This window comes from Anopheles cruzii, chromosome 3 (genome assembly GCF_943734635.1).
Source record: "Anopheles cruzii chromosome 3, idAnoCruzAS_RS32_06, whole genome shotgun sequence".
Classification (NCBI taxonomy): domain Eukaryota; kingdom Metazoa; phylum Arthropoda; class Insecta; order Diptera; family Culicidae; genus Anopheles; species Anopheles cruzii.
The window spans coordinates 42,756,560-42,778,919 of record NC_069145.1 but is presented as its reverse complement, the minus strand read 5'-3'; the positions used below and the strand labels follow the sequence as shown (position 1 = coordinate 42,778,919).

The 22,360-nt window shown below is 45.1% G+C and overlaps 3 protein-coding genes across 4 annotated transcripts; 2 read left to right on the top strand and 1 right to left on the bottom strand.

The window, feature by feature from the left end:
• The first annotated feature begins 1,463 nt into the window (after nt 1-1,463).
• Nucleotides 1,464-13,893, top strand: LOC128275692 (long-chain fatty acid transport protein 4-like). 2 transcript variants are annotated; one of them, XM_053014279.1, is made up of 7 exons: nt 1,464-1,545; nt 9,186-9,508; nt 11,290-11,440; nt 11,653-12,125; nt 12,190-12,391; nt 12,465-12,657; nt 12,719-13,893. In XM_053014279.1, the coding sequence occupies exons 1-7, from the start codon at nt 1,525-1,527 to the stop codon at nt 13,471-13,473; spliced, it is 2,118 nt and encodes a 705-aa protein (XP_052870239.1). In that variant the 5' UTR covers nt 1,464-1,524; the 3' UTR covers nt 13,474-13,893. The 2 variants fall into 2 exon arrangements, with proteins under 2 accessions (XP_052870239.1, XP_052870240.1); XM_053014280.1 differs by lacking the exon at nt 1,464-1,545 and adding an exon at nt 7,590-7,630.
• Nucleotides 13,894-14,888: 995 nt separating this feature from the next.
• Nucleotides 14,889-15,964, top strand: LOC128270443 (pancreatic triacylglycerol lipase-like). The gene is made up of 2 exons (XM_053007840.1): nt 14,889-14,934; nt 15,000-15,964. Exons 1-2 carry the CDS (start codon nt 14,889-14,891, stop codon nt 15,962-15,964), a joined length of 1,011 nt encoding a protein of 336 aa, XP_052863800.1.
• A 266-nt stretch (nt 15,965-16,230) lies between these two features.
• Nucleotides 16,231-20,087, bottom strand: LOC128272108 (golgin subfamily A member 1). The gene is made up of 7 exons (XM_053009843.1): nt 19,158-20,087; nt 18,981-19,079; nt 18,167-18,330; nt 17,681-17,830; nt 17,518-17,608; nt 17,146-17,436; nt 16,231-17,081 (listed from the first exon to the last, which is right to left on the bottom strand). The coding sequence occupies exons 1-7, from the start codon at nt 20,085-20,087 to the stop codon at nt 16,938-16,940; spliced, it is 1,869 nt and encodes a 622-aa protein (XP_052865803.1). The 3' UTR covers nt 16,231-16,937.
• Between the last annotated feature and the right edge of the window lie 2,273 nt (nt 20,088-22,360).

The window sequence follows — 22,360 nt, the reverse complement described above, 5'->3', positions numbered from 1 at the left end:
GCATATGGAGCTATTTCTTTCTGTGCTATTATTGATAGTCGTTCGCCATCGCTAGGATAAAAAGCATGGCCAATCTTTTGGTAGGTCAATGTATGCAGACTTTCTTCAGAGCTATCTTTAAACTGGTACGCCGGTGTGTTGATATTATAATGTATGGAACTTGTTGCAATTCAATCCGAATCAATGTGGTGGTGTATCTGATGGTCAATCGTTCTTGACCCACTGTAGCAACACTCGCGACCTTCATCACGATTGGTACCCCCCAATTGGTAGTCGAGATTGTCTTTCTACGGTCTTAAGACCAGAAACTCTTGGCGGCTGTTGCGCTGTAATTAAATAACATCTGAAAGTAGCCTCCGTGCAGATCGAAATACCATGCATGCTTACATAGGAAGCTCAGTGTTCTCCATCGAAGATTGGTAGTAACCACTCCAGACCCATTACTTTTGCCACCCAAGCGTTCTTTGGTAAAAAGGACAACACCACTTACCGACACAAAACGACTTACTGGGCTGGACACTTCAGCACACCTTCACTTTCAGCACACTAAAAACCGGATTAAAATGACCACGATAATGGTTATCGGCTTTGCAGCGTAAATTTAAATTTTTTCTCTCTCTTTCTCATTCTTTGTCTCTCTGTTTTGATCGCGCACGAAACTTCCGCTCACAAAATAACAATATTAGTATTGAACTGTGTGCATACGAAGTGTTGCAAAGTCGTTAAAGATTAAATAAAAAGCCTTCGATGGGTTATACTCGCCCAAGCCAGATATCGATGATGGCACGGTGGTTCTCGGGACGACAGAGTTGGTTTCGCGCGCCGCCTCTGAGCGTGTGAGACAGTTCCATTAGCTTTTTGAATTTGTTTGTTTTACTTTGACAATTTGTGGTTTTTGTTTTGTCGTTTTCACGTTTGTGGTTTCCCGTGAAAAACCCAGTCACCCAGCCGGGGGTTTGGCCGTGCCGCTGGTTGATGGGGCGGAGCCGTTCAGCTGGTCGCGCCGGTGATTTTTTTTTCGGAGCTTCTTTGGTGCCGTAGTCCGCGGTGCGTTCTCAGTTTACAGTGAGCCGTTGCCGATCGCGGATCGTGAGGCACGACCCCGTGCGCCGGGCGTTTGTTGGATTTGAATCGCTGGCGGGTACGAAGTCGTCGGGGCCACGTGGTGAAATAGCTGTGGGGTCTCTGATTCCGGATCTTGAACGGCCCCGTTATTGTGTTCATTTTAGGCCGGTTCATAGTGATTGTTGGGGGTTCTGCTCCTACGCCTTAGGTGCATGCTGGAAGTGCTAAAGTGAGTGCTAGCGAGTTGATCTCTAGAGTGATCGATAGTCGTGTGAAGATTCCTACAACAAATTGTGAGAGGAATGCTGTTCGTTACGAATACGCTTTGAGTAGCCCTTCGTCATTGGCCACTGTGGCCGAACGTCTAGAGCTACGCGTCAGCCGACTAAAGCTCTCCCTGACGTCACTACTTGCAGGTCAGCCGGCTCGCTGTGTATGGATTAATTATCAGTATTCACAATGAATAACAATGAAACGGAGGTAAGTAGCCGCGATTTGGGCGACAGACTTCATCAGACACACCGTCCGACGCACAGTTATGCAAGTGCATTTCGTATGCAAAGAACCATAGGCCGTCGCGTGGGCCACGGTGTTGGGGTCTTCGGAACGAGGTTGGCCCAAATAGGGGTGCGGATTGTGAAATTTTGGAAAGCAAAACCGTTTGGCAAACTTTTGAGCAGGAGCTCTGTCGAGGTCTATGGAACAGCAGACCTGCTTGTGGGGTCGAAGCACGGGGTTTAGCCGAGACGTTTGCTACTACTCTAGAGATTCGGGAGCTGTAACGCAAAAACCACACGCCACTCGCCCATAAAACGATCTTATGTTTGATAAAAAATGTAATTGCTGCATGCATCGTTAGCTACGTGTTAATCTGCAGTTTATCAAAACGCTACAATGAGTTTACCGAAACGCTTCCAATGCCCCATAATTACAGCGCTACAACGAGATGTATAATTTGCCGGTCCCTTCCGAATGTTGTTTGTCATTTGTTTGCAGTTTGTCAATTGTGAGGTTTCCAGCAAAAAATACTTGGAAACCCTCCGCCTTGTTGCGGACTTTTACACGTGTATTTGGCACGATTTATGTCGACGGTTTTTTATGAAATAAGGCCGTGCTCAATTATGATCGACAGGGCATATGGTTGAGATATTGCATGAACAATTCATACAAACAATATCCGCAAAACCCCAAAACCTTACTTCTCATCCACCATAAAATTAGTTTGAATTGCAAACAATTTTATTTGATTTTATTTAAGTTAGTGCTTATTAGAGTAAAATTGTCTATAGTAAGCTGAGCTTACAATATTCTAAAAACTAACACATTACTTTTCGATCGACCAAATTCGACTTTCATATCTTGTACGAATTGTTGCTTGTCCTTATAACGGTAATAGCGGTAATGATTTGATATGTTATGGTTTGTCAATGGATTTTGATATTTTGTAGGTGTAATCGTTAACTGATGAGGCTTACGTTTTTATCTAAACTGCGAATAATTAATATTTGTAACACCCGTAATAGCTCAAAATGTATTCGCTGTTTAGACTTAATTGGGTGATTCTTTTATTGAACTATCGAATTAATCATTTCGCTATTGCTATAACTTGAAATACTTGAAATGTCCTTCCGCCGTGCACTGTAAGCATCGTTTCCTGCCTTCGGCTCTAACCTACAGCCAGCAGTTATGGTGTCCGTATGCGATCATGTAATGGCGCCATTTCAACAATCCGGCCACAATTGGAATGTGCCGACTCGCTGTCAAGGTGACGCTTACAATATGAACTGAGCCCGGCGATTGCTTTTACTGCTCGAGACAGGCCGGATCTGAACCATCCTTACGCATGACTGGCACGACCACCGGCAATTACTCCGGTTGTGAAGGGGCCCGGAGGACAATAGTAACGAAACCAGTCGAAGGAAAGAAGGAAAACCCCAAAAAAGTAATCAACCTGTAGTTAATGTGACTTGAAGTTTTTCTAACCCAGTTGGGTGGGTTGGTTTTTTGCTTTCAATACCCATTTTTACCACAAACCACTCAACTGGGAGCCTATGAAAAGGCAATCTGTTCAGCCGCTCCGTTAACTGTTTGCTTTCGAGTGAAAAGCAAAACCTGTTTTTAACCTTTAAGCCGATCGTCCTACGTGACCTTCATTGCTTCATTGCTGCTCATGTGCTGTTTGAAGTTTGGCAGTCGAAAAATGAGCATTCGTACCCGACTCCTGGTAGATCGTGCGACATGTTTTCTTTATGTCCACGACAACGAATGCGAGCCTAGCTTGGACAGCATCTGGTGTCTAGTTTTCCTATCACCAAACACTCGTTGAGAGTCTTCCACAACAAACCGTTGCTAGTCTTAACTGGGTGCCTTAGTAATTTGTAATCATCTAAAGACGACCTATTTTATCTCTAAAAATGTCTAAAACACTTATTCACTCTAAATCAACTTAACTCTAATACACGAAGACACTCCAAACGCTGAATCTTAGCCTCCGATTTTTTTTCCTACCGGCCATTGGGTGGTGTAACGGTATAGTGAAAGATCGCGGACGAAACGGAGCCAACGAAACAAGTCCACTTTTGACTGACATTGCGGCATACCGAATATCTTATGGCCACTAAAGTTGTCTACCAAACCCAGCTCTTCCTATCGTCGCTTAGCTGACCATCCAGCACCATTGTCACTGCCAGCCGGTGACGGTATCAGTCGTAAGATCGTAGCGTTAGCCCACGTGGCAAGATATGAGTTATACTACTTCCATCAACCGCGTTGTAATACTCTGAATTTTTTTTTGGGACAAGCACTATTCAGTCATCGTTTGAACTAATTGTTAACATAATCTGTGGTAAACATTCGAACAATCTCTGCATTATTTCCATGTTGCAGACCCACGCCTATTGCAAATGCTAAGGAATTCGATAAAGAGCGACATTGTCTGTATACTTAAACATGTGTACTATCAACAAGTGTACTTAAATACACCTAAGCTGGCCTATCGATGTGTAACTAACAGTGTCCAACACCGGGCGTATCTTTGGACACTTTCGATAGGGTCAAGATTTGCTTAAGTAAACGCACCTCGGTCGTATTTAGAATAACACACACACACACTATAGCCAGTAAATATTGATACGTCCTCGACCGTCGGTTTCTTGTGATATGATGCCCCAACAGTGTTGTCTTAGCTGGTGTTTAGTAGCTTCGCGTTTCGGTGATAATTGATCGCTAATGGCTCCGAAAGAATGACATTTGAAGCTTCCGTAAACGTGAATAAGTCGTCGACGAGGAGTGCATCCAGACCATAGCGAAATTCGCACCTTTCGGAAAACAGCTTCATCATGACAATGCTCTAGCCGTACTGATGAGACATAGAGAAAGGAACTCCACGAGGCTGCGATTAATGGACTTGCACCACGGCGATGCTGATGATGATGACGGTGAAGCTAACGCATGTGCAGCAATAGGCAGCTGTGTTATTAAGCCTCCGGCCCACAGCTCAAGAGATCGTGCCGCGCCAGCGCTAGATTGCAACGCGGTGCCCATTAAGCAGGGTTTCTGTGGGTCGTTTCCAGGCACCGTCAAAAACGCCACCGTGACGTTTGTCCGTGAAAGAAAATGAAATGCGCCCGGCCGATGAAAGAAAATTACCGTCGAGAAAATCTGCCTCGTCGAGGATCGTTGAACTCGCAGATCATGATCGGGCGGCCATGGGTTTGTCATTGGGCATCAACCGCTACCGACGCCGAGATGAATGCCATGAAGGCCGTGAAAGGGAAATGAGGGAAAACGGCTGCTGTCATCAATGTGCCATTGTTTGCAACACAGCCACTCGGGCCGCAAAAACGGAACACCTAATGAGGGAGGTTCAGAGCGGGAAAGTGTTGCGAAAAGTGCGGCGAATTTCTACTGCCAGCCACTCCCAACGGGGTTTCGTGGGGTGGTCCGTTAGCTTTGAAGTCGCTTGCCACAGAGAGGCCCATGAATCCACGGAGGTGCGCTAGTGCTAAGGTCACTTAAGTCAACATTGAAGCAACGCCGTCGTCGGCATATTTGCATAGAATGCGTAGCCCCGAGGGTGTCGTGTGCTTGGCCGGCGGTTGGAAAGCAGCAAACAGAAAGATGGAACGTTCCGCGGAATCGACAGTGAGTACACACACTTCAGGCACTGTGAGCAGGTATCGCACATTTCTGTGTCACTTTAGCGCTTCTATCGCTGGTCGACCAACAGTATGGACGCGTGGAAAAAAATGTAAATGTTAATGTTGGCAAGCATGAAAAAAATGTTAAACATTGGTCAACATTAGTTCTCAAATAAAATTAAAAATGGATTTTTTTAAAGCTTCGCGCAAATATTGCTTTTGGTGTAAGCTTTATTTATCATATTCGTACTCATAAGGCGTTTAAATTATTTATTTTAAAATAACATAAACACACATTGAACTAGGATACGTATAACATAAATCCTTATATTTTCACAATTGTTTAAAATATTGCCATTGGTTTAATAAAAGCTTCAATCAAATTTGAAGAAAACTATGGGTACTTTGCTTAAAAAACACTTCTGTGAAATTTGGAAAAGCAAAATGTGTGTTCTCTTAACAAGAAGAGCGCTAGTGCAGTAGTGTTAGTCATTGCTATTGCCTTGTTAACGAACCACATAAAACAATGATAAATTTAATTTTCAGCACTCAATGCGTGCGTGTTAGCTAATTACCGTATTTTTCAATGTATAACGCGCACCCGTGTATAACGCGCACCCATATTTTAAGAGAAAAAATTTGGAAAAAAAGTTTTTTACTGTACATTTTTCAGATATGTGATATCCAACAAATACCCAATGATAATAATGTATTATGCTAAATAATCTAAAAAAAATCTATATTATTCTATAAATATTCTAAAGTAGACTAAAGGTAAAATGCGTATACATTGCAAAAGACATACTACAGGGTGTTTCTTTAACGATACATGATTTCATTTGGTTATAAAGCAAAAACGGCTGAATATTTTTTATTGGTTGAACATTTATTTGAAAGATTTATTCCTTCCATTTGATCAGAAAAGAACAATTTTGGTACAATGTTTACCACGATTGACAGATGTTTACCACGGAATACGACCATAAAAATGTACCTAAAAATGCACATTTGTAAGTTTAGAGGAGACAAAATTTTTACTACCCTTGTATAACGCGCACCCAGATTTTAGAGCTAAAAAACTTGGGGAAAAGGTGCGCGTTATACATTGAAAAATACGGTAAATATCGAACAGTTCTAAACGCTTCGGGGTTCCAAACGTTTCACTTATCTCGTCGAAGTAGATTTCATTTACAGTCACGCATAGCAATCGGTAACCTTTACGCTTCCACTATTAACCGATGCATTAACCCAACGAAATGCACGCAGCCAATGCCGAGACATTAGAAGTTGAAAAAAAGAGGTAACCGCCACAAGTGCGTTCTGCTGCTGGACTTGCCGACCAATTTCACGGCGTTTACTACTGACCTTGGCCAAGAGCGGACCATCAGGACGGGCTTTTACGACGGGCACACGATGTGCGATGAAGTTTCTTTTGAACCCTTTTTTGGTTAAGGTTAAACGCATTGACCATAGCTCCGGTGGTTATCGATCCGACGAAATTTGGGAAAGTCACTTTGTAGATTGATGTAGACGATGCACGATGTTTTATGTTTCTATTATGAGCTTCCTTGATTATAATTGGAAATGAACCTCTCTAATGCTTAGTTTTATATTAAAGTCACAATTATATAGCAATTAACTTAATGAGAAATTCAAACAAGCGCAGCCAATGCTTCCGGATTTTCATATGGAGTATTTATCATTCCCATAAGGGTAGATCAGTGGTGCGCGACTGTTTCGAATGCTCACCCACCGTTTAACGGAAAATACTAAAAAACACTATATTTAAAAATGTGTTCAAATCGGTGAAACAACCCTGGAGCTGCGCACGGAACGGTCGAAAATGCAGCGCTTCTGCGCAACCATAACAAATGCCCTGACCGAGATGTTTTGACATAAGCGGTTTATTTGAGGTCATAGTTCGATTTACATCCGTGTTGTGAAGGTTGTTTAGGGAGAAAAAAAAAAGATTTGCTCTGCGATATCTGGTGTTCCATATCTGTCGCAGCATATAGCATAAGCCAGAAGTGCGCTTCCCTTGGGTACCGCAGTCAAGATGGTGCTGCGGCTCATGCTGCATTCTATTGCGGTTTAGTGTTCGAATGTGTTTTCGGTGGTACAATCTCAGAAGAAGTTATTGAACAACTACAACGAAATGTGTCGCTAGGTTTGTGGAAATTACAATTCCGTTGGTGAAACAGAAATCGTAACAAGCGTTTGAGACTCTGCGTTTGTTCAGCTCGAGCGTCTAGAACGTGGACGTAGAGGCCGGCCCAGAGTTTTCCAACGATACAATGATTTTCCGCAACTTTTTGTTCTTTACACATCAACTGAACGTGAGAAGTCGGTACGTCTCGTGACGTACGCTACGTTCGGTGAAAAACTTCGCCCGAACACGCACGAGGCGCTATGGAAGTTATACCAAGGTAAATTCGAATCTGATTCGGCATTTTTTGCAACCTCCACAGTGGAGAGGCTGTAATGTATAACCCTAACCTCCCAAGCTGTATCATCCAAACGCATTCAAAAGCAGGGCGGAAGAGGGCAGAGTAGCGATTAGCACTTCTTCGTTGGCAGCATCCTATGTAATAATGGCCTCTGAATGTGTGTCAATAAGACGTAACTGACCTAGGAGATTTGGCACCAAGAAACCGGCTCGCTAAATACAGCAGAGGCTCATATGATTAAATAGTATACGAGAAGCAGTCGTATAGAAGTTGTGTATCCCGTTGTTCAGTAAATTTAAATTCTATTAAAATAATGAATTCATTTTCTGTCATGTAAAACGTACAAGAATTGGAACGAGTAAACCAGCATTGTATGTCAAATGAACATTTTTCTGGTTTTAGAATATTTCTTAGTAAAAGTAACCTAGTGATTATCGAATGTTTGTTATGAATAACGGCCGAAAGGATTTTAGTGTGATTATTCTATGTTGAATGACCTCACTATGTTGACAACAAAGTTTTCGGCCATAGTCTGAGGCATCGGACTAACAAACTTCAGAACTGTTTTATTGTGTCGCACAATAAATCGCCTTCAGAACTGTTTTATTGTGCAACCTGAAAGCAACACGCAGGGTTCATGATGTAGCTAAAACGAATTAACATAAATGGGAACATTAATTTACACTTAATCCCCCAATCTTCAATGTGAAGCTTCTGTATTTTTTGGAAGCCGGCAAACAATGGTTCCGGCGTTTACTGTTGATTTCTTACATTTGCTTTAAGGTTGAAGGTCGAACAGGGATTGTGTGTTGTATTATTTTCTTGTTAAAAAATAACCTGCAAAGCTTCATTCAAGCAAGCACCCGGAAGGGTTCCTATTTAGCACCTAAAATTACTAACCGATCATGGTCAGTACTTTGCACTCTTTTTGCAGTTGATCCTTCGTTCATTGGGAGAGCTTGACGAGCTTTTAAGCTACGCATCGTTCGTTCAAAAGCTGCACCACGTTGCTTACGAGGGCTGATCAAAAAGTTTCACGACATTGGAATTTCCGCGGGCTTCGTATATCCGATTTCCAATTTTTTGTGACGTTAGGATGGTACACATGCCAGTAACTTATGGTAAAAACTTCGGCCATTTTAAGTAATCGGCCAATTTTTGATAACTATTTTGCTTGGACAAGATGTGGCTCGTCGGCGATTTTTGTCTAAGATACTTTGATAAGAAATTTTGTGTGAAAAACGAAATTAAAAGCGCGGACACCTTCGAAATGTTGACTGTGGCTTAATGGTGAAGCTATGATGACTCAAAGCAGCACTCATCGGTGGTGAAAATTTTGCCAGACAAACGAGAAGATGTGAACGTCGAAAATCGGATATATAGGTAGCCCGCGGAAATTTTAATGTCGCGAAACTTTTTGATCAGCCCTCGTATTTCATGTTCTCCGCGTTCCACGCACTCGCTCTCTCTTTTTTAATCTCTCGTATCTCTCTTTCTCATTCTCTCTCTCATTCTCTCTGTTTTGCTCTCTCAGCCAGCCAGCGTAGACGTTGAGAAGGGACCGCCGGAAATTGAACTATCGCGGGCCGCGGCAACGAACGGCGCAAATGGCGCGCTCAGTCGAACTCAAACGGCGCGAACGACAAGGACCAGCGATCGGGTTAAGCTAGCGTTTTTGTACGTGCTTCAGTTCACCGGTGTTGGGGCTTCGATCGCGGCCATCGTGCTCATTTGGTACTACATGGGTTGGGAGTTTGGATTGCCTTCGCTTCTGATCACCCTAGCCGCGGTTTTCATCGCCAGCGGCTGGTGGCGATGGTGGTACATCGCGCTCGTGACCGCCCCGCGGGATATCAAGTGAGTGTGTGCTCTTGGGAGAATCCGGATTCCACTGCCGAGGTGCAACTACTGGGATTTGCATTGTTAATCGCTCCATCGTAGTGCTTCGAAGTCAGAGCTTCAGCTGGTCGTCCAAAATCACCGTTAGTGGTCGTCATTGCTGGCGCAATTATCCAGCAAATTGTCTTCGGCGCTGAGGACGGCTCGAATAATCTGCCCACTATTCCACCCAGTTGTCCCAAAGTGCCCGACAGGTTTTAACCGAACCGCCGGTCGTCGAACGGCGGCCATGTGCATACGTAATGCTGAGGTTGCGTGGCATATAAGGCCTTTTCTTTTACATCACGTTTCGCGGGATGCGTTGGCCGGCGGCGGGCGCCCGCTGGTCGATCGGTCGGTCTGTTTGTCAACTCAACATATTTCGAGCGTACACAGCGATTAATGCGGTGCCTGAATGAGGCCAACACCACCACCATACCTGCCCATCATCGTTTCGCTAGACACCGGAATGTTCTGCCGACAACTTCAGGGAATGGCCAAGAAAGAGTAGGATGTGAGTTTCTGTGGCCTGGCCATCCGTTAGAGAGTGGAAGTACTTGGAACGGACGTAAAACTTTCACTTTCTCAAGGCGGTGGTCGTTCACGGTTGGCTGCGCACGAAAAGCAATGGTTATATCTCGCTTGTGATCGCTAGTGAGTGACTTGCCTAATCTGGCGCTTTCTTCGGCGAAGTGAACGAAAGCGCCAGGCGTTGTCCAACCACAAGCTTCGCAAACCCTCTCCCTTCCTATTGGGACTTGTAGGGGCGCAAAGTCGTTAACGCTGAACTTGGCGAAGAAGGTCAGCTTGAACAAAACGAAGGGCCAGCGAGAGGGCAGCGCCAGGAGCAAGTTCCGTAAGAAATCGGCCCACAAAGCACAAAGTATTTCAACCCGGTTGATGGAGGTCACCTTACAACCTTGCAGATTGAGTAAATAGGTTCCACCGTTGTCTTGACTCAGCCTTAGGGAAAAAACAAAAGAATTGCGAAAAGTTCTCGTTACAAGTGGCCATGTGAGGAACCGGTTTTGTGAGGAGAAGCGAATCAACATCGGTTGGCTAAGTGGTCGACGGATTTCTAGGTACGTGTAGGCATGTTGCAACGCATGAAACGCGTATGTTCCTGTGCTCTTTTTTCTAGTTGAAGATGATGCTTTTCGTTCGCTCAACAACGGCCAAGCCAAAAGTTCGTGTGTTTGCCAACAAAATAGTCTTCAAAATGGATTTACAATACGCCAGAGCCTCCTTCATTGAAAAGACCATTAAAACCCTATCGGTTGACCTATTCCGGCTACAGACTGATTGTAGAGTTCCGTGCACTTTATTATTCACAGTTTGAATTGCGGAAGTCGTTTGTGAACTGCTGGCAATGTTCTGTCTGCCATTGCTATGGTTAATTTAAATGACAACATAAATTAATTTACAACCCCCAGCAGCGAAACGAAAAAAAAAACAAAGTGCAATGTCACAGTCCAAAGCGTGTTTTTGACGCATTTTTATCGGCATCGGCACGAATACTAGGTATTAGGCTCGTTATCAAGAATGAAGCGATAATGATTGGGCTTTAGCATTTTACCGGTTACCGCCTTGCTGGCCGTTGTATACTGTTCATCGTGAGCCTGAACCCAAGGTCTTATCGGTTAAGTTTTTTTTGTTTGGATTTTGTTTGCACCAGCGGTACCGGGGAATCCCGAAGAAGTTATGCTTTACACTTTAAAAATCACTACATGCGGTTTAATTCTTTATGCACGATTTTCTAGAGCACTGGGAAGGTACATCAAGCTGCTGCGGTTGGTGAAACGCCACGCAAGGAACAATGCCAGCATCGGCGATGTATTCTCGGAGTACGTCTCGAAGCAACCGGAGAAGACATGTTTGGTGTGCGAAGGTCGATCCTGGACCTTCCGGGAGGTACGTATAGCAAACGTTTACGGCGATTGGGCAGAATAATTGACCACTGAGGCCACCTGCCAAAGTGCCAAGTGATTGTGCACGGTTTGACGTCAACAGTGGTTAATTTTTTCTGCCTACAAAACTCGTTTGTTTTTGTTAGTTTGGAATGACTCTTGCGTAGGGCATGGCTTTTCTAACATTCTTTTCCCCTCTTTCGCAATGTGCCAAAGGTGAATGACTACGCTAACCGCTTGGCGAACGTGTTCCACTCGCACGGATACAAAAATGGCGATGTCGTAGGCTTGCTGCAGGAGAATCGTCCCGAGTTTGTCGCCACTTGGCTGGGATTGTCGAAGTTGGGCGTGATCGTACCCCTGATTAACCACAACCTCCGGAAGAATGCCCTCATGCACAGCGTGACCGTGGCCAACTGCAATGCACTGATCTACGCTGAGGCATTGGCCGATGCCGTGACCGAAATAGTTGATACGTTGCCGTCTGCGGTAGCGCTGTATCAGGTGAACGAGGTCGTCCAGAAACCGGTTCTCGCTAACGCCAAAGATCTGACGACGCTGATGCAGTCCGCGTCGAAGGAACTGTCCACGAATGGAATCAAAAAACCCAACCATCATGACAAGCTGATCTACATCTACACCTCGGGAACTACCGGACTACCGAAGGCTGCCGTTATTACTCACTCGAGGTATGCTTTTTGCCTTTAACCACAAGCTGAACACCCCCATGTGACCTGATCGTACTCGTTTTAGGTACATTTTCATCACTGCCGCAATTTCGCTGGTGGCCGGCTTCCGATCGGACGACGTATTCTATACACCTCTTCCACTGTACCACACGGCCGGAGGAATGATGAGCATCGGTCAAGCGTTGCTGTTCGGTGCCACCGTCGTAACGCGAAAGAAGTTTTCCGCATCTCAGTTCTTTGCCGATTGCCAAAAGTACAACTGCACTGTGAGTATGCACCACACCGGACGTGGTTACAACCATGCGTAAGGATGTTAATCACTCGTACCCTTTCGTTCAGATTGCCCAGTACATTGGAGAGATGGCCCGGTACATTCTTGCTACCCCGGTCTCGGCGACAGACAAGGCCCACAAAGTTCGCCTAATATTCGGTAACGGACTCCGTCCACAGATTTGGCCACAGTTCGTGGAACGGTTCAACATTCCCCGAGTGGCTGAGTTTTATGGCGCTACGGAAGGCAACGCAAATATCGGTTAGTGAAATAGCGCTTCTAGCTTTGCCCAGGCATTACTAACACTATATTTTTTCTGTAGTGAACATTGACAATACGGTCGGAGCGATTGGATTCGTGTCCAGAATTATTCCGGTTGTGTACCCAATTTCCATCATCCGTGCTGACCCGGCCACTGGTTACAGCGAGCCACTGCGTGATAAGAACGGTCTCTGTCAGTTGTGTAAGCCGAATGAGCCTGGTCTGTTCATTGGAAAGATCATTGCGAACAACCCTTCGCGTGCCTTCCTCGGGTACGTCGATAAAGGTGCAACAGAGAAGAAGATCGTGCGGGACATCTTCCGGAAGGGGGACTCCGCCTTTCTTTCCGGCGATCTGCTGGTAGCGGACGAGCGGGGCAATCTGTTCTTCAAGGATCGCACCGGTGACACGTACCGTTGGAAGGGTGAAAACGTGTCTACGAGCGAAGTGGAGGCCGAGGTAAGCAACGCCGTCGGCTATCGGGATACGGTGGTGTACGGTGTGGAGGTGCCGAACCTGGAAGGACGAGCCGGTATGGCCGCCATCTTGGACCCGGATCGGCAGGTCGATCTGGAGCAGTTCGCGCGCACCATCAAGGATACTCTTCCATCGTACGCTCGGCCCCAGTTTGTGCGTTTGCTGTCGAAGGTCGATATGACCGGTACGTTTAAGCTGAAGAAACTCGATCTGCAGGTGGAAGGCTTCGATCCCAACACTATTGAAGACGCTCTGTACTACCTTACACCGAAAGGCCAGTACGAGCCACTAACTACGGAAGTGTACGCACAGATTCAGAGAGGAGAATTACGACTGTAGAGCTGCTAGGGTGATAAGGCTGTCCCAATGTTATCCCCGTTAGTATCCGGCAAAGGAAACGACGCGTAACTGTTGTGTTTAATTTGTTATAACACTTTATATACTGAAGGCTGTTTTCCATAAGAATAACTGTGTGACATTTTCTCTGTTACAAGTCATCCTCACTCTCGACAAAGAGTGTGCTAAGGCAGGAATAAAGTTAAACGAAGAAGTAGATTTTCGAGTAGATATTTTCTAAACGATCTATTTGTAATACGGTATAATAAGTTGGTGTAATATTTAATGTGGTAAAAGGGTGCTGAGAGATAATATGCATACTCCTAGAATACGAAACACTGTAAAGCATTTTGAAGAGTGCTGCCACAGACGCCGTCTACAAACGAAACAATAAGACGGAACAGAGACACGAAAGCCGGATGAAGTTGATAATAAAAATTACAAATAGTGTATAATGTCAAGGTGGAACTTGAAGAGTTGATGTGCGAATAGTGCGTCAGAGTTTTTGTTTTAGGTAATAACTTTTCCTTCATCATCCGTCGCCGTACCGTCATTATGTAGATAGTGAAAGGAAATTCTGTGTTTAGATGTTTGAGTATTTGGACATTAAATACAAACGAATACTATATTTTTAATTCAATATGCTGACTTGTCAGGTTTGTTTGGTTTGTTCTACCCTCACTTGTCCTCCTGAAAAATTGCATATTACTAGGCGAATAAAACTTTGTTTTGTGTTGGAATTTGGATTGGATACTGGACTACTGGACTACTGGACTATACTGGACTTCATTCTGGGTTAAACAATATTCTTCACAATGATTTCACCAATGAAGCTGCCATTTTAAACTCTTAACATTTAAACGCATTTTGCATTTACTTATCATTATTAGAACGAGCAGAACCACAGTACCAACTTAAAGTTTTGCTCTCAAGTTGTTGGGGATCGAACTGGAGTTTTTCGCATTGAAACCGATTAATCGGTGCCGCGAGACGAATAATCTATAGCCCAAAGTCCTAACCTAACTATCCTATGTCCTATTAACCTAACCATAGGCCAATGTCAGTTAACAATTGCACTTTTACTGCTGTACGCTTACTGTAAAGGAATGGAATAGACTGTTGGTAATGGAAAAAATCCTGGACTCATTTCTAATCATCGGTACGTCACTGGACGAACTTGGAACTTGGCCAGTATATGGCGTGTCATCCAGGATTATCATTTATTGAGTTCTTTTGCGTAAATCGATAAGAACAAGTGCGAAATACTCTGTAACCATGGACTGGGTTTGAGATAATTCGATATCGTTGGACTCCCCCGAAGAAAAGCATTTTACGATGAGGTATAAAAGTAAATGGCCAAGCCCTTCAATCAAGTTATTCTTCATCGTCAACTCGTGCTTGATGCAAATCCATTCACCATGAAGTGGCCCACGGTATTTTTCGCTATTTTTGTGGTTGCTGAAGGTAAATAGTTTGGTTCTTGAATTTAAAAACCGCACAACAAGCTATTATCTGTTTTGTGCTTCAAGGGATTCCAATTAATGATCGTAACTGGCAACTGGTTCCCAGTGGTGATGGTCGGCTGCATTTGATCAACACAAATCCGTACGATGTACCGGAGATGGACGAACCGGAAATGCTGTTCAACCCTCAGCAGGACATTATCTTTCGTTTGTTCACTCGGGCCAACCCCACACAGCCGCAAATCTTGCAATTAAATAATGCGGCATCCATTAGTGGGTCTAACTTCAATGCGGCCCATCCGACGCGATTCACGATTCACGGCTGGAACAATGATGGTTCGCATTTTATGAACTCGCAGATTCGTGATGCGTACTTCCAAGTGGGTGACTTCAACATAGTCACGGTCGATTGGGGTGTAGGAGCGATCAATCCAAACTACATCACTGCCCGAAACCATGTCGGAGGGGTCGGCAACACCGTGTCGCAGTTAATTGACCAACTAATCGCAGCCACAGGAGCAAATCCCGACAATATCTACGTCATTGGCTACAGTCTCGGGGCACATGCTGCCGGTTCAGCTGGAAAGGCACAGAATGGACGGATCCATTCGATCATCGCACTGGACCCGGCCGGACCTCTTTTCTCCGCTGGACAATCGGACGCCGTTTCACCGGCCGATGGAGGGTACGTGGAGACGATCATGACGAATGCCGGTGTGTTGGGCATTAACACGCCGCTAGGGCAGGCCAATTTCTACCCGAACGGAGGACGTTTGCAACCGGGTTGCGGGACCGATATCGGTGGCGGCTGTTCGCACGATCGGGCTCCGCAATTTTTTGCTGAGTCAATCACCACCAGCACATCGTTCCGTGCCACTCGCTGCGTCGACCATGGACAAATTTTGTCGGGAAGCTGTACTTCTTCCGGACCAGACGCCAATATGGGTGGTCAGCCATCTAACTTTGGACGTGGTGTTAATGGTGTGTTTTATCTGCAAACTAATGAGGCATCTCCGTTTGCGAGAGGATAGGCGCCCGGTTAGCTCTCCCGGTTGGACAATACGAAATCTCGCCCTGTAAGGAGTACTGGGAATTGGAAGTTGAGAGTATGCATTCCTCGCCGGCAACGTCGTGTGCAAATGGGCACTCAACAAGTCAGATAGAAAAAAGTGTCTTGTGTTGGGCGCTGTCGGTGCTGTATGTTTATTTTTGATTTCGAATTTGTATAAATATGAACAAATGCACAAACAAATCTATTGTTCAATCGGGCTAAAGTGCAGCCCGTTAGTACACTTCTTCTCGTCTAGCAAACACTGAAGGCTCTGCTGGTCACACTTTCCTTTTCCTATCAGTAGACTATTGCATTGTGGTATGGTCACTCCACAAATGTTTTATAACTACAAGCAACAAAAACATTGTCTAACCCATGGGCATACGTGAGCGTAGGAAATATGAAAAAATGAGATTACTCTTTGCAATATTTGTAAAAGTTTGTAAAACGCATAAAATATCAATCTATAGTTTTGGCTAAATATTCCACGATAAATGGCATGATAAATATATACTTCTTTGGAAAGCGGATCACAAAATAACTAACATATCGCGAAGCATGAGCCATAGTATTGTAAAGCGCATGATAATAAGGAATGTTAACGTATGATTAGATTACAGCTGCTCGGTAAAAGCGTATAAAAAGCAGTCGTTAGTTGATAGTCAATTCAGCGCAGTAGACCAAATCAAATGAACAGAAATAAAACTAATTTGGTGCTCTGTCGCCATTTCGTAGCATGAGATCTGAGCACTGGTTACACTTTGTGCCTTCATTATTGCAATAGGATCTCATTCCTATGTTGCTATGATTATGTTGTCGTTTTGCACTGAACCGCGGTTTCAGTTTTTGCAAGTTTCCCTAAATAAGTGAAAACAATCCGAAGACATGCTGAGGCTTGTAGCACACACTCGAACATGGCTCTGTGCGCGCACGGTTTTATCAGGCGGTGGATTCTAATTCGTCGACAACGAGACCTGGCCAGGCCGGCTACCGAACCAACTCATCTTCCAATTAAGCGTGTCATGGAGTAGCTTCTCCTCTTCATAACTCAACTGCAACAATGTCGACACGGCTTTGATGAGATGGCGGGCTTCAACCTATCGACGGAAGGACTTGTCATAAATGCTACGAGAAACAGATGTGGATTGTTGGCAAACATACCTCTCTACTGGTAAGAAATTTTATTATCACATGCTTGAGATACCGGAAGTTGACCTCATCCATCACGATCGGCGTACCGGTCGCTGCACCGTTTTGTTTGAGGTTACCATTCTCTTTTGCGACACCCTTTGCGTCAAAACTCTTTGATCGCTCGAAAACCCGGTCATTTGGGTGCTGGGCAGTACCGATGTTAACAGTTTGATGATCTGTATTGCTGCTATTTTGACCCTTCAGTTCCTCTTGTAACGTTTTTTTCATGTCAACGAGCCGTTGATTTAGAATTTTTATTATCTAACGGGATTAGAATCGTGATTAGAACCCAAAATGTATGTTTCAATCCGACCGCTTCTTGAGCGCCCGATAACCACCTACCTTGTTCTTATCAACTAGTTCCGCATTCTGCTCGAGATTCGTAGTCATTAGTTCGTCCACTTGTTTACGTAGCTCATTGACGGTATTTAATCTGGGTTGGAATACAAAAGGATTTCCCAATGGTAATAACAGTATATAGTGTTCATCGATGATTTATATTTACCGTTTGTCTAGCTCACGTTGCAGTATTACACTACGATCATGCAGCTCGATCGATTCATCCTTTTCATGGCGCAACTCTTGTCGAAGAATTTCTTCCTGCTGCGACATTTCGGCATTTTTCATGAGAACAGCCATTTTTTCTTGTTTTTCGCTAATTGTGTGTAGAACGAAATAAAACAATGAATTAGATTGGGTGGTTTATTGAGCCACAACTCAGGTTCAGGCTCAGGTATTGATATAGAATGATTTACAAAAAAACGGGAGCTTTTATCAACCGTTTCAAAAGAAGGGTAATCAATTTAACCTGGAATAGATAAGATGGTTCGACATTTTTCTGTTTTGCCTAATGGTTAACAAACTGGGATGCCGAAAGGTCTTCTCCTTCTGCTTCTACACTTCGGCCAACCGAATACAAAATGCCATCTCCTTTTAAATGTAATCTAAGTTTAAGTTTGAAGATATAAAAACGTTGTCGGTTGTAACTTACTTGCCAAGCTGACGGTTTAGCTCACGCACGGTGCTTTCAAGCTCCATCAGCTGGACTTGGTAGGCGCCTGTTGAGCGGTCGGCGCTTTCCAAACATTCCAGCAAACGCTGCTCCGACTCGGTGAGATTCGTTCGCAAGGTGCCACACTCCGTTTGTAGCTGTTCCTGTTAACGACAGACAAACGAATAGACAAATGAAGTAATTTTACTTTTTACCTTCCAGCACTTCAGTTTGCATTATGAAACGGAGCAGCTGTTACGTATTTTGTAGTGCGGTAGTGTTAGTGGTGCAGGTGTCGCGTATGACAAAACTGATAAGGAAATGTCAATAAAAAAAACCTCACGATAGGAAGTGTGCCGTATCGCGTGTTTTGGGGAGAGAAACCAATAAGAAAAAACTTAAACAAAAGCATGCATTGTAATGTAGTTTATTTCACAAATCGAATACTGGTGGCCTCAGCGCGTGGACTGGCACATTGTTTTCTTTTAAAATAATGCGCACTCGGAGCACTTCGTAAAAGTCTTATGCACTTCAAAGTAGGTCCCATGTTTTGGCACTTTCGTTTGGTCACGGTTTTAAGCCGGTTTTTTTAGCTTATCACACTCTCCTTTGGCACACAACTGATAAGCAGTATAGGTCACACTGCCATAAATGCACACATTAAAAACGCAAGAATGATCGAAGCAGAGAGAAAGACCAGGAAGAGAGAGACGGAGGAGGGGATCGATCGAACGAAAGTACTGATCGAGGATCAATGGTGCTCATTCGGTGCAGGCTGCTGGACGATGTTCCGCGCTCGGCTGAGGCTACTTACTAAATTGCTGCTCATAAACGTGACCTCTTCCTCGTGCTGCTCGCGTGCCTCGCGTACCGCCGAATGTAGCTCATCTATTTCTTCGCTCATAAGTTTGATCTGTGACGGAAGAAAAAGAGCAACACAATGGTTCGATAAATGCTCCACCAACCGGAGTAGGACACGGGCCATAGTTACCTTATTGTCACGTTGGGTAATCTCCGATTGCAGCTTCTCGTGCTCGAACTCCAGCTGCTTCAGGCGCTCGATAAGATCGTCTTTCTGCTTCAGAGCTTTGTGCTTCTCAGTCGTCTCCTCGGCGACCTGCCGCGACAACCGGTTCACTTGCGTTTCGAGGGCCATATTCTGACCACTCCAGCTACTTTTGATGTCCGACAGATGCAGATGTGCCTCCTCCAGGCGCTGCTCGAGTAGCTTGCGTTCCTGCAGCAAACATTGAATCTTCTCGTCGATACTGCTACCGTTGGTCGTCAGCGATACCCGCGTATCTTCCAGTACCTGGATGCGGCTCTTCAGATGCCGGTTTGCTTCCTCCACGGCCGCCAGTGTCGAGACCAGGTTGGTGCGCTCGCACTGCGACGAGTGGCGTAGGTTTTCCAGCTCATCCTGTGCATTTTCCAGCATCGGCTCCAGCCCTCTCAGGCGGCTCAACTCATGCCGCAAGCTTTCAACCTGCTGCTCAGCCGTCTTCTGATGCGATATTCGATCGACGGCCTCCTGCTCGCGGAACAGCAGCATACTTTTCAGCTTCGATATTTCCTGCTGCTGGAAGTTTTGTATCTTGTCCTGCTCCTCGCGTTGCAGTTCGCGCTGCACTTGGCTTGCGTGTAGTTTTTCTTCGAGCGCCTTATTTGCCTGCTCCAGGCCTGCCTTGGATTCCTCCAGCAGGCGAACTTGCTCCCGAAAGCCGTGCAGGTGGTTGGCCAGTTCTTGCAGCTCCACGCGGGTAGCACTCAGTTCAGCATCCTTCTGCTCGAGCACGCTCAGCTCGTCAATCGAGCTGGCGCTGGTCAGTGATTCCGCGTGGCGGCGCGATCTGATGACGGAAAGCGGTGCCACATCGTTGCCAGTTTCTTCTTTTATCTTATTTTTTAACGACGCAAACATTTTGCTCCTCAATCAAACTTCTCAACCGCGGGATGCTTTCGAACGCGACGGCTGGCTTTCCCGTGTTCTGCGGTCCAGTGTTTGGCGCAGCGTTCCGCGCTTCACTGGTCCTGCATTGTGGTTAGGCGAAACGACTAACGTGTGGCAACCTGTGAGGAAAGGCTGCTTTGAAGTTGTTGCGGTTCACGGCACAATGTGCTCGATTGTGGCTGCAGCAGCAATAGGCCCGGTGTTGTTGGTGGTGGCGCACTTGTGATAAGCGCTAGTGGCTGTTTCTATCGCCCGTTCAGTCGTGGTGCAACGGGTTCGGCTATGCCTTCATTTTCCTCCGCACACGAGCCCCCGGCAGGCAGCACTTCAGTTTCGATACACCTCGTTTCGACAGCTCTCCAACTTGCCCTTCCCTTCCTGCATTAAGCACCTCTGCTGCCTTCTTCTTTGCGCTCAACTTGAATTCTGGGCCAGCTCACACACACACTCCGATGGTGCGCTTATCAGCAGTGACTCTTAGTCTCCACTTTTCACGGTTCGAAAAGTATGGCACTCGGTGGGAAAATTATGTTCCATTAGCAGTGTTGCGGAAGGAAAACGGGAAGCAAGTGGGACTCGGAAAGGGGGGCTTGACTAGAGGTGATATCACAAACAAGGTTTCGTCACTTCGGCGGAAGTGACATCGGCTTCTATTTTATCATTTACACGCGACAGACGCGGCGGTCCTTATGAACGAATAAGACGGAGAAGACACTGGTGGCCACGGAGAGACACAATGGCCACTTTCGCTGCGCTAACCTATCCAGCCACCACCAGTCCCCGCGAGTGACCTTTTCCACTGTTGTGTCCAAATTTTCTTCCCCAAATATCGTCGTCTTCTTGGCCGCCGACAGCCATGGCAAGTTTGACAGTACTGTTTTGATTTTTCCTCCTTTTGACGGACACCAGGCGTTCCACAGCGGGTGGTGAGGGGTGGTGTTTTCCTCCCCTTTGATCCAATGTTCCCGACAAGGCAAGCTACAAAATCGGAGCGAGAGGTCCGATGTTAACATCCGAACGCTCTGTACGCTAAACAGAGCACGCTGGTATGCCATCTCCCTCTTTCCTACAGCAGGAGAAACAACATCCAACCGGTTCATGCCTCCGAATGTTGCTTGCAACACATGAACCGGTTATTTGCGTGCAAGAGCTTTTCAAATTTTGCTTTTTTGTGTTTAACTTCCCAACGGTTATACGGTTATGATGTGGTTGTCGATTAATATAATGTTTGACGGCTTAACTGTTGTCAATACCTAATGCATGTTCCATGTTCTGGATGTAGATTTCGGATGTTGATATTTTTAGTGTTTCTTTCCTTTCGGCTTTGAAACGAAATTACTTTCAAAATTTCAAGAAAGCAGTTCACAAGCTTCAGTTTTGTGACACCAACCCGGCCAGGCCTGGACCGAACCAGTAAGTAAGTAAATCATTTGACAATAAATTTAAAATTTAGCAAAAAAGCCCACGTAACGTCCCAGGATAAATTGTTGGTTCGAAATTTTTAACAAGGCAAGTTTGAGGTGCTTTTGAAAATTAGACTACTGTAAACAAACATGTTTATAGATCACATTCAATCTATTTAGGACATTTTAGGTAAGTTTTTTTGTAAGGATAAGGAAAGTGAGGAAGGTAAAGCAAATGGACAAATATTAAACGTTTTAAATTAACGATTCAAAGGGGAATTGCTGATTAAGTCTTGCTCCACTCATTCTCTACGCTCATTTAAACATCAATAGAAAGAAAACCCAGAATCCATCCAGAGTGTAAAATACATATCGAATATTTATTGCAACTGCATCCCCAAAGTGATGCTGTTCAGAACAACATTTGCCATTGGCATTGTTTTATCCTCGAGTTGTTGAAAAAACCAATGAATTGGTTCGTTATCGAGCTAAATGTGAAAGTGAACCAACGGCGTCCGTAGCACGCTTCAAGGAAGCGGAGACGAGTTGGTGGACTTTTGCAGGGGCGAAATTGCCGTCTCCACTATTTTGAACTGATTGCGGCTGAACATGTAACGTATCATCGTTCGGAGATCGCTGCGACGTCGTTGCTTCAGCAGCACGTAAATGTACGGATCAAGCATGAAGTGCACCAGAATGAGAAGATCGGAAATGCGGAATATCCACGACAGTTTTTGCTCCATCGCTGGGCTAATATTTTGCAGCAAGATGATGCTAATCTGGGGACAAACATTAGGAAACCAAGGTGAGGTCGCGATTAACAGCACATTCTGCGTTTGA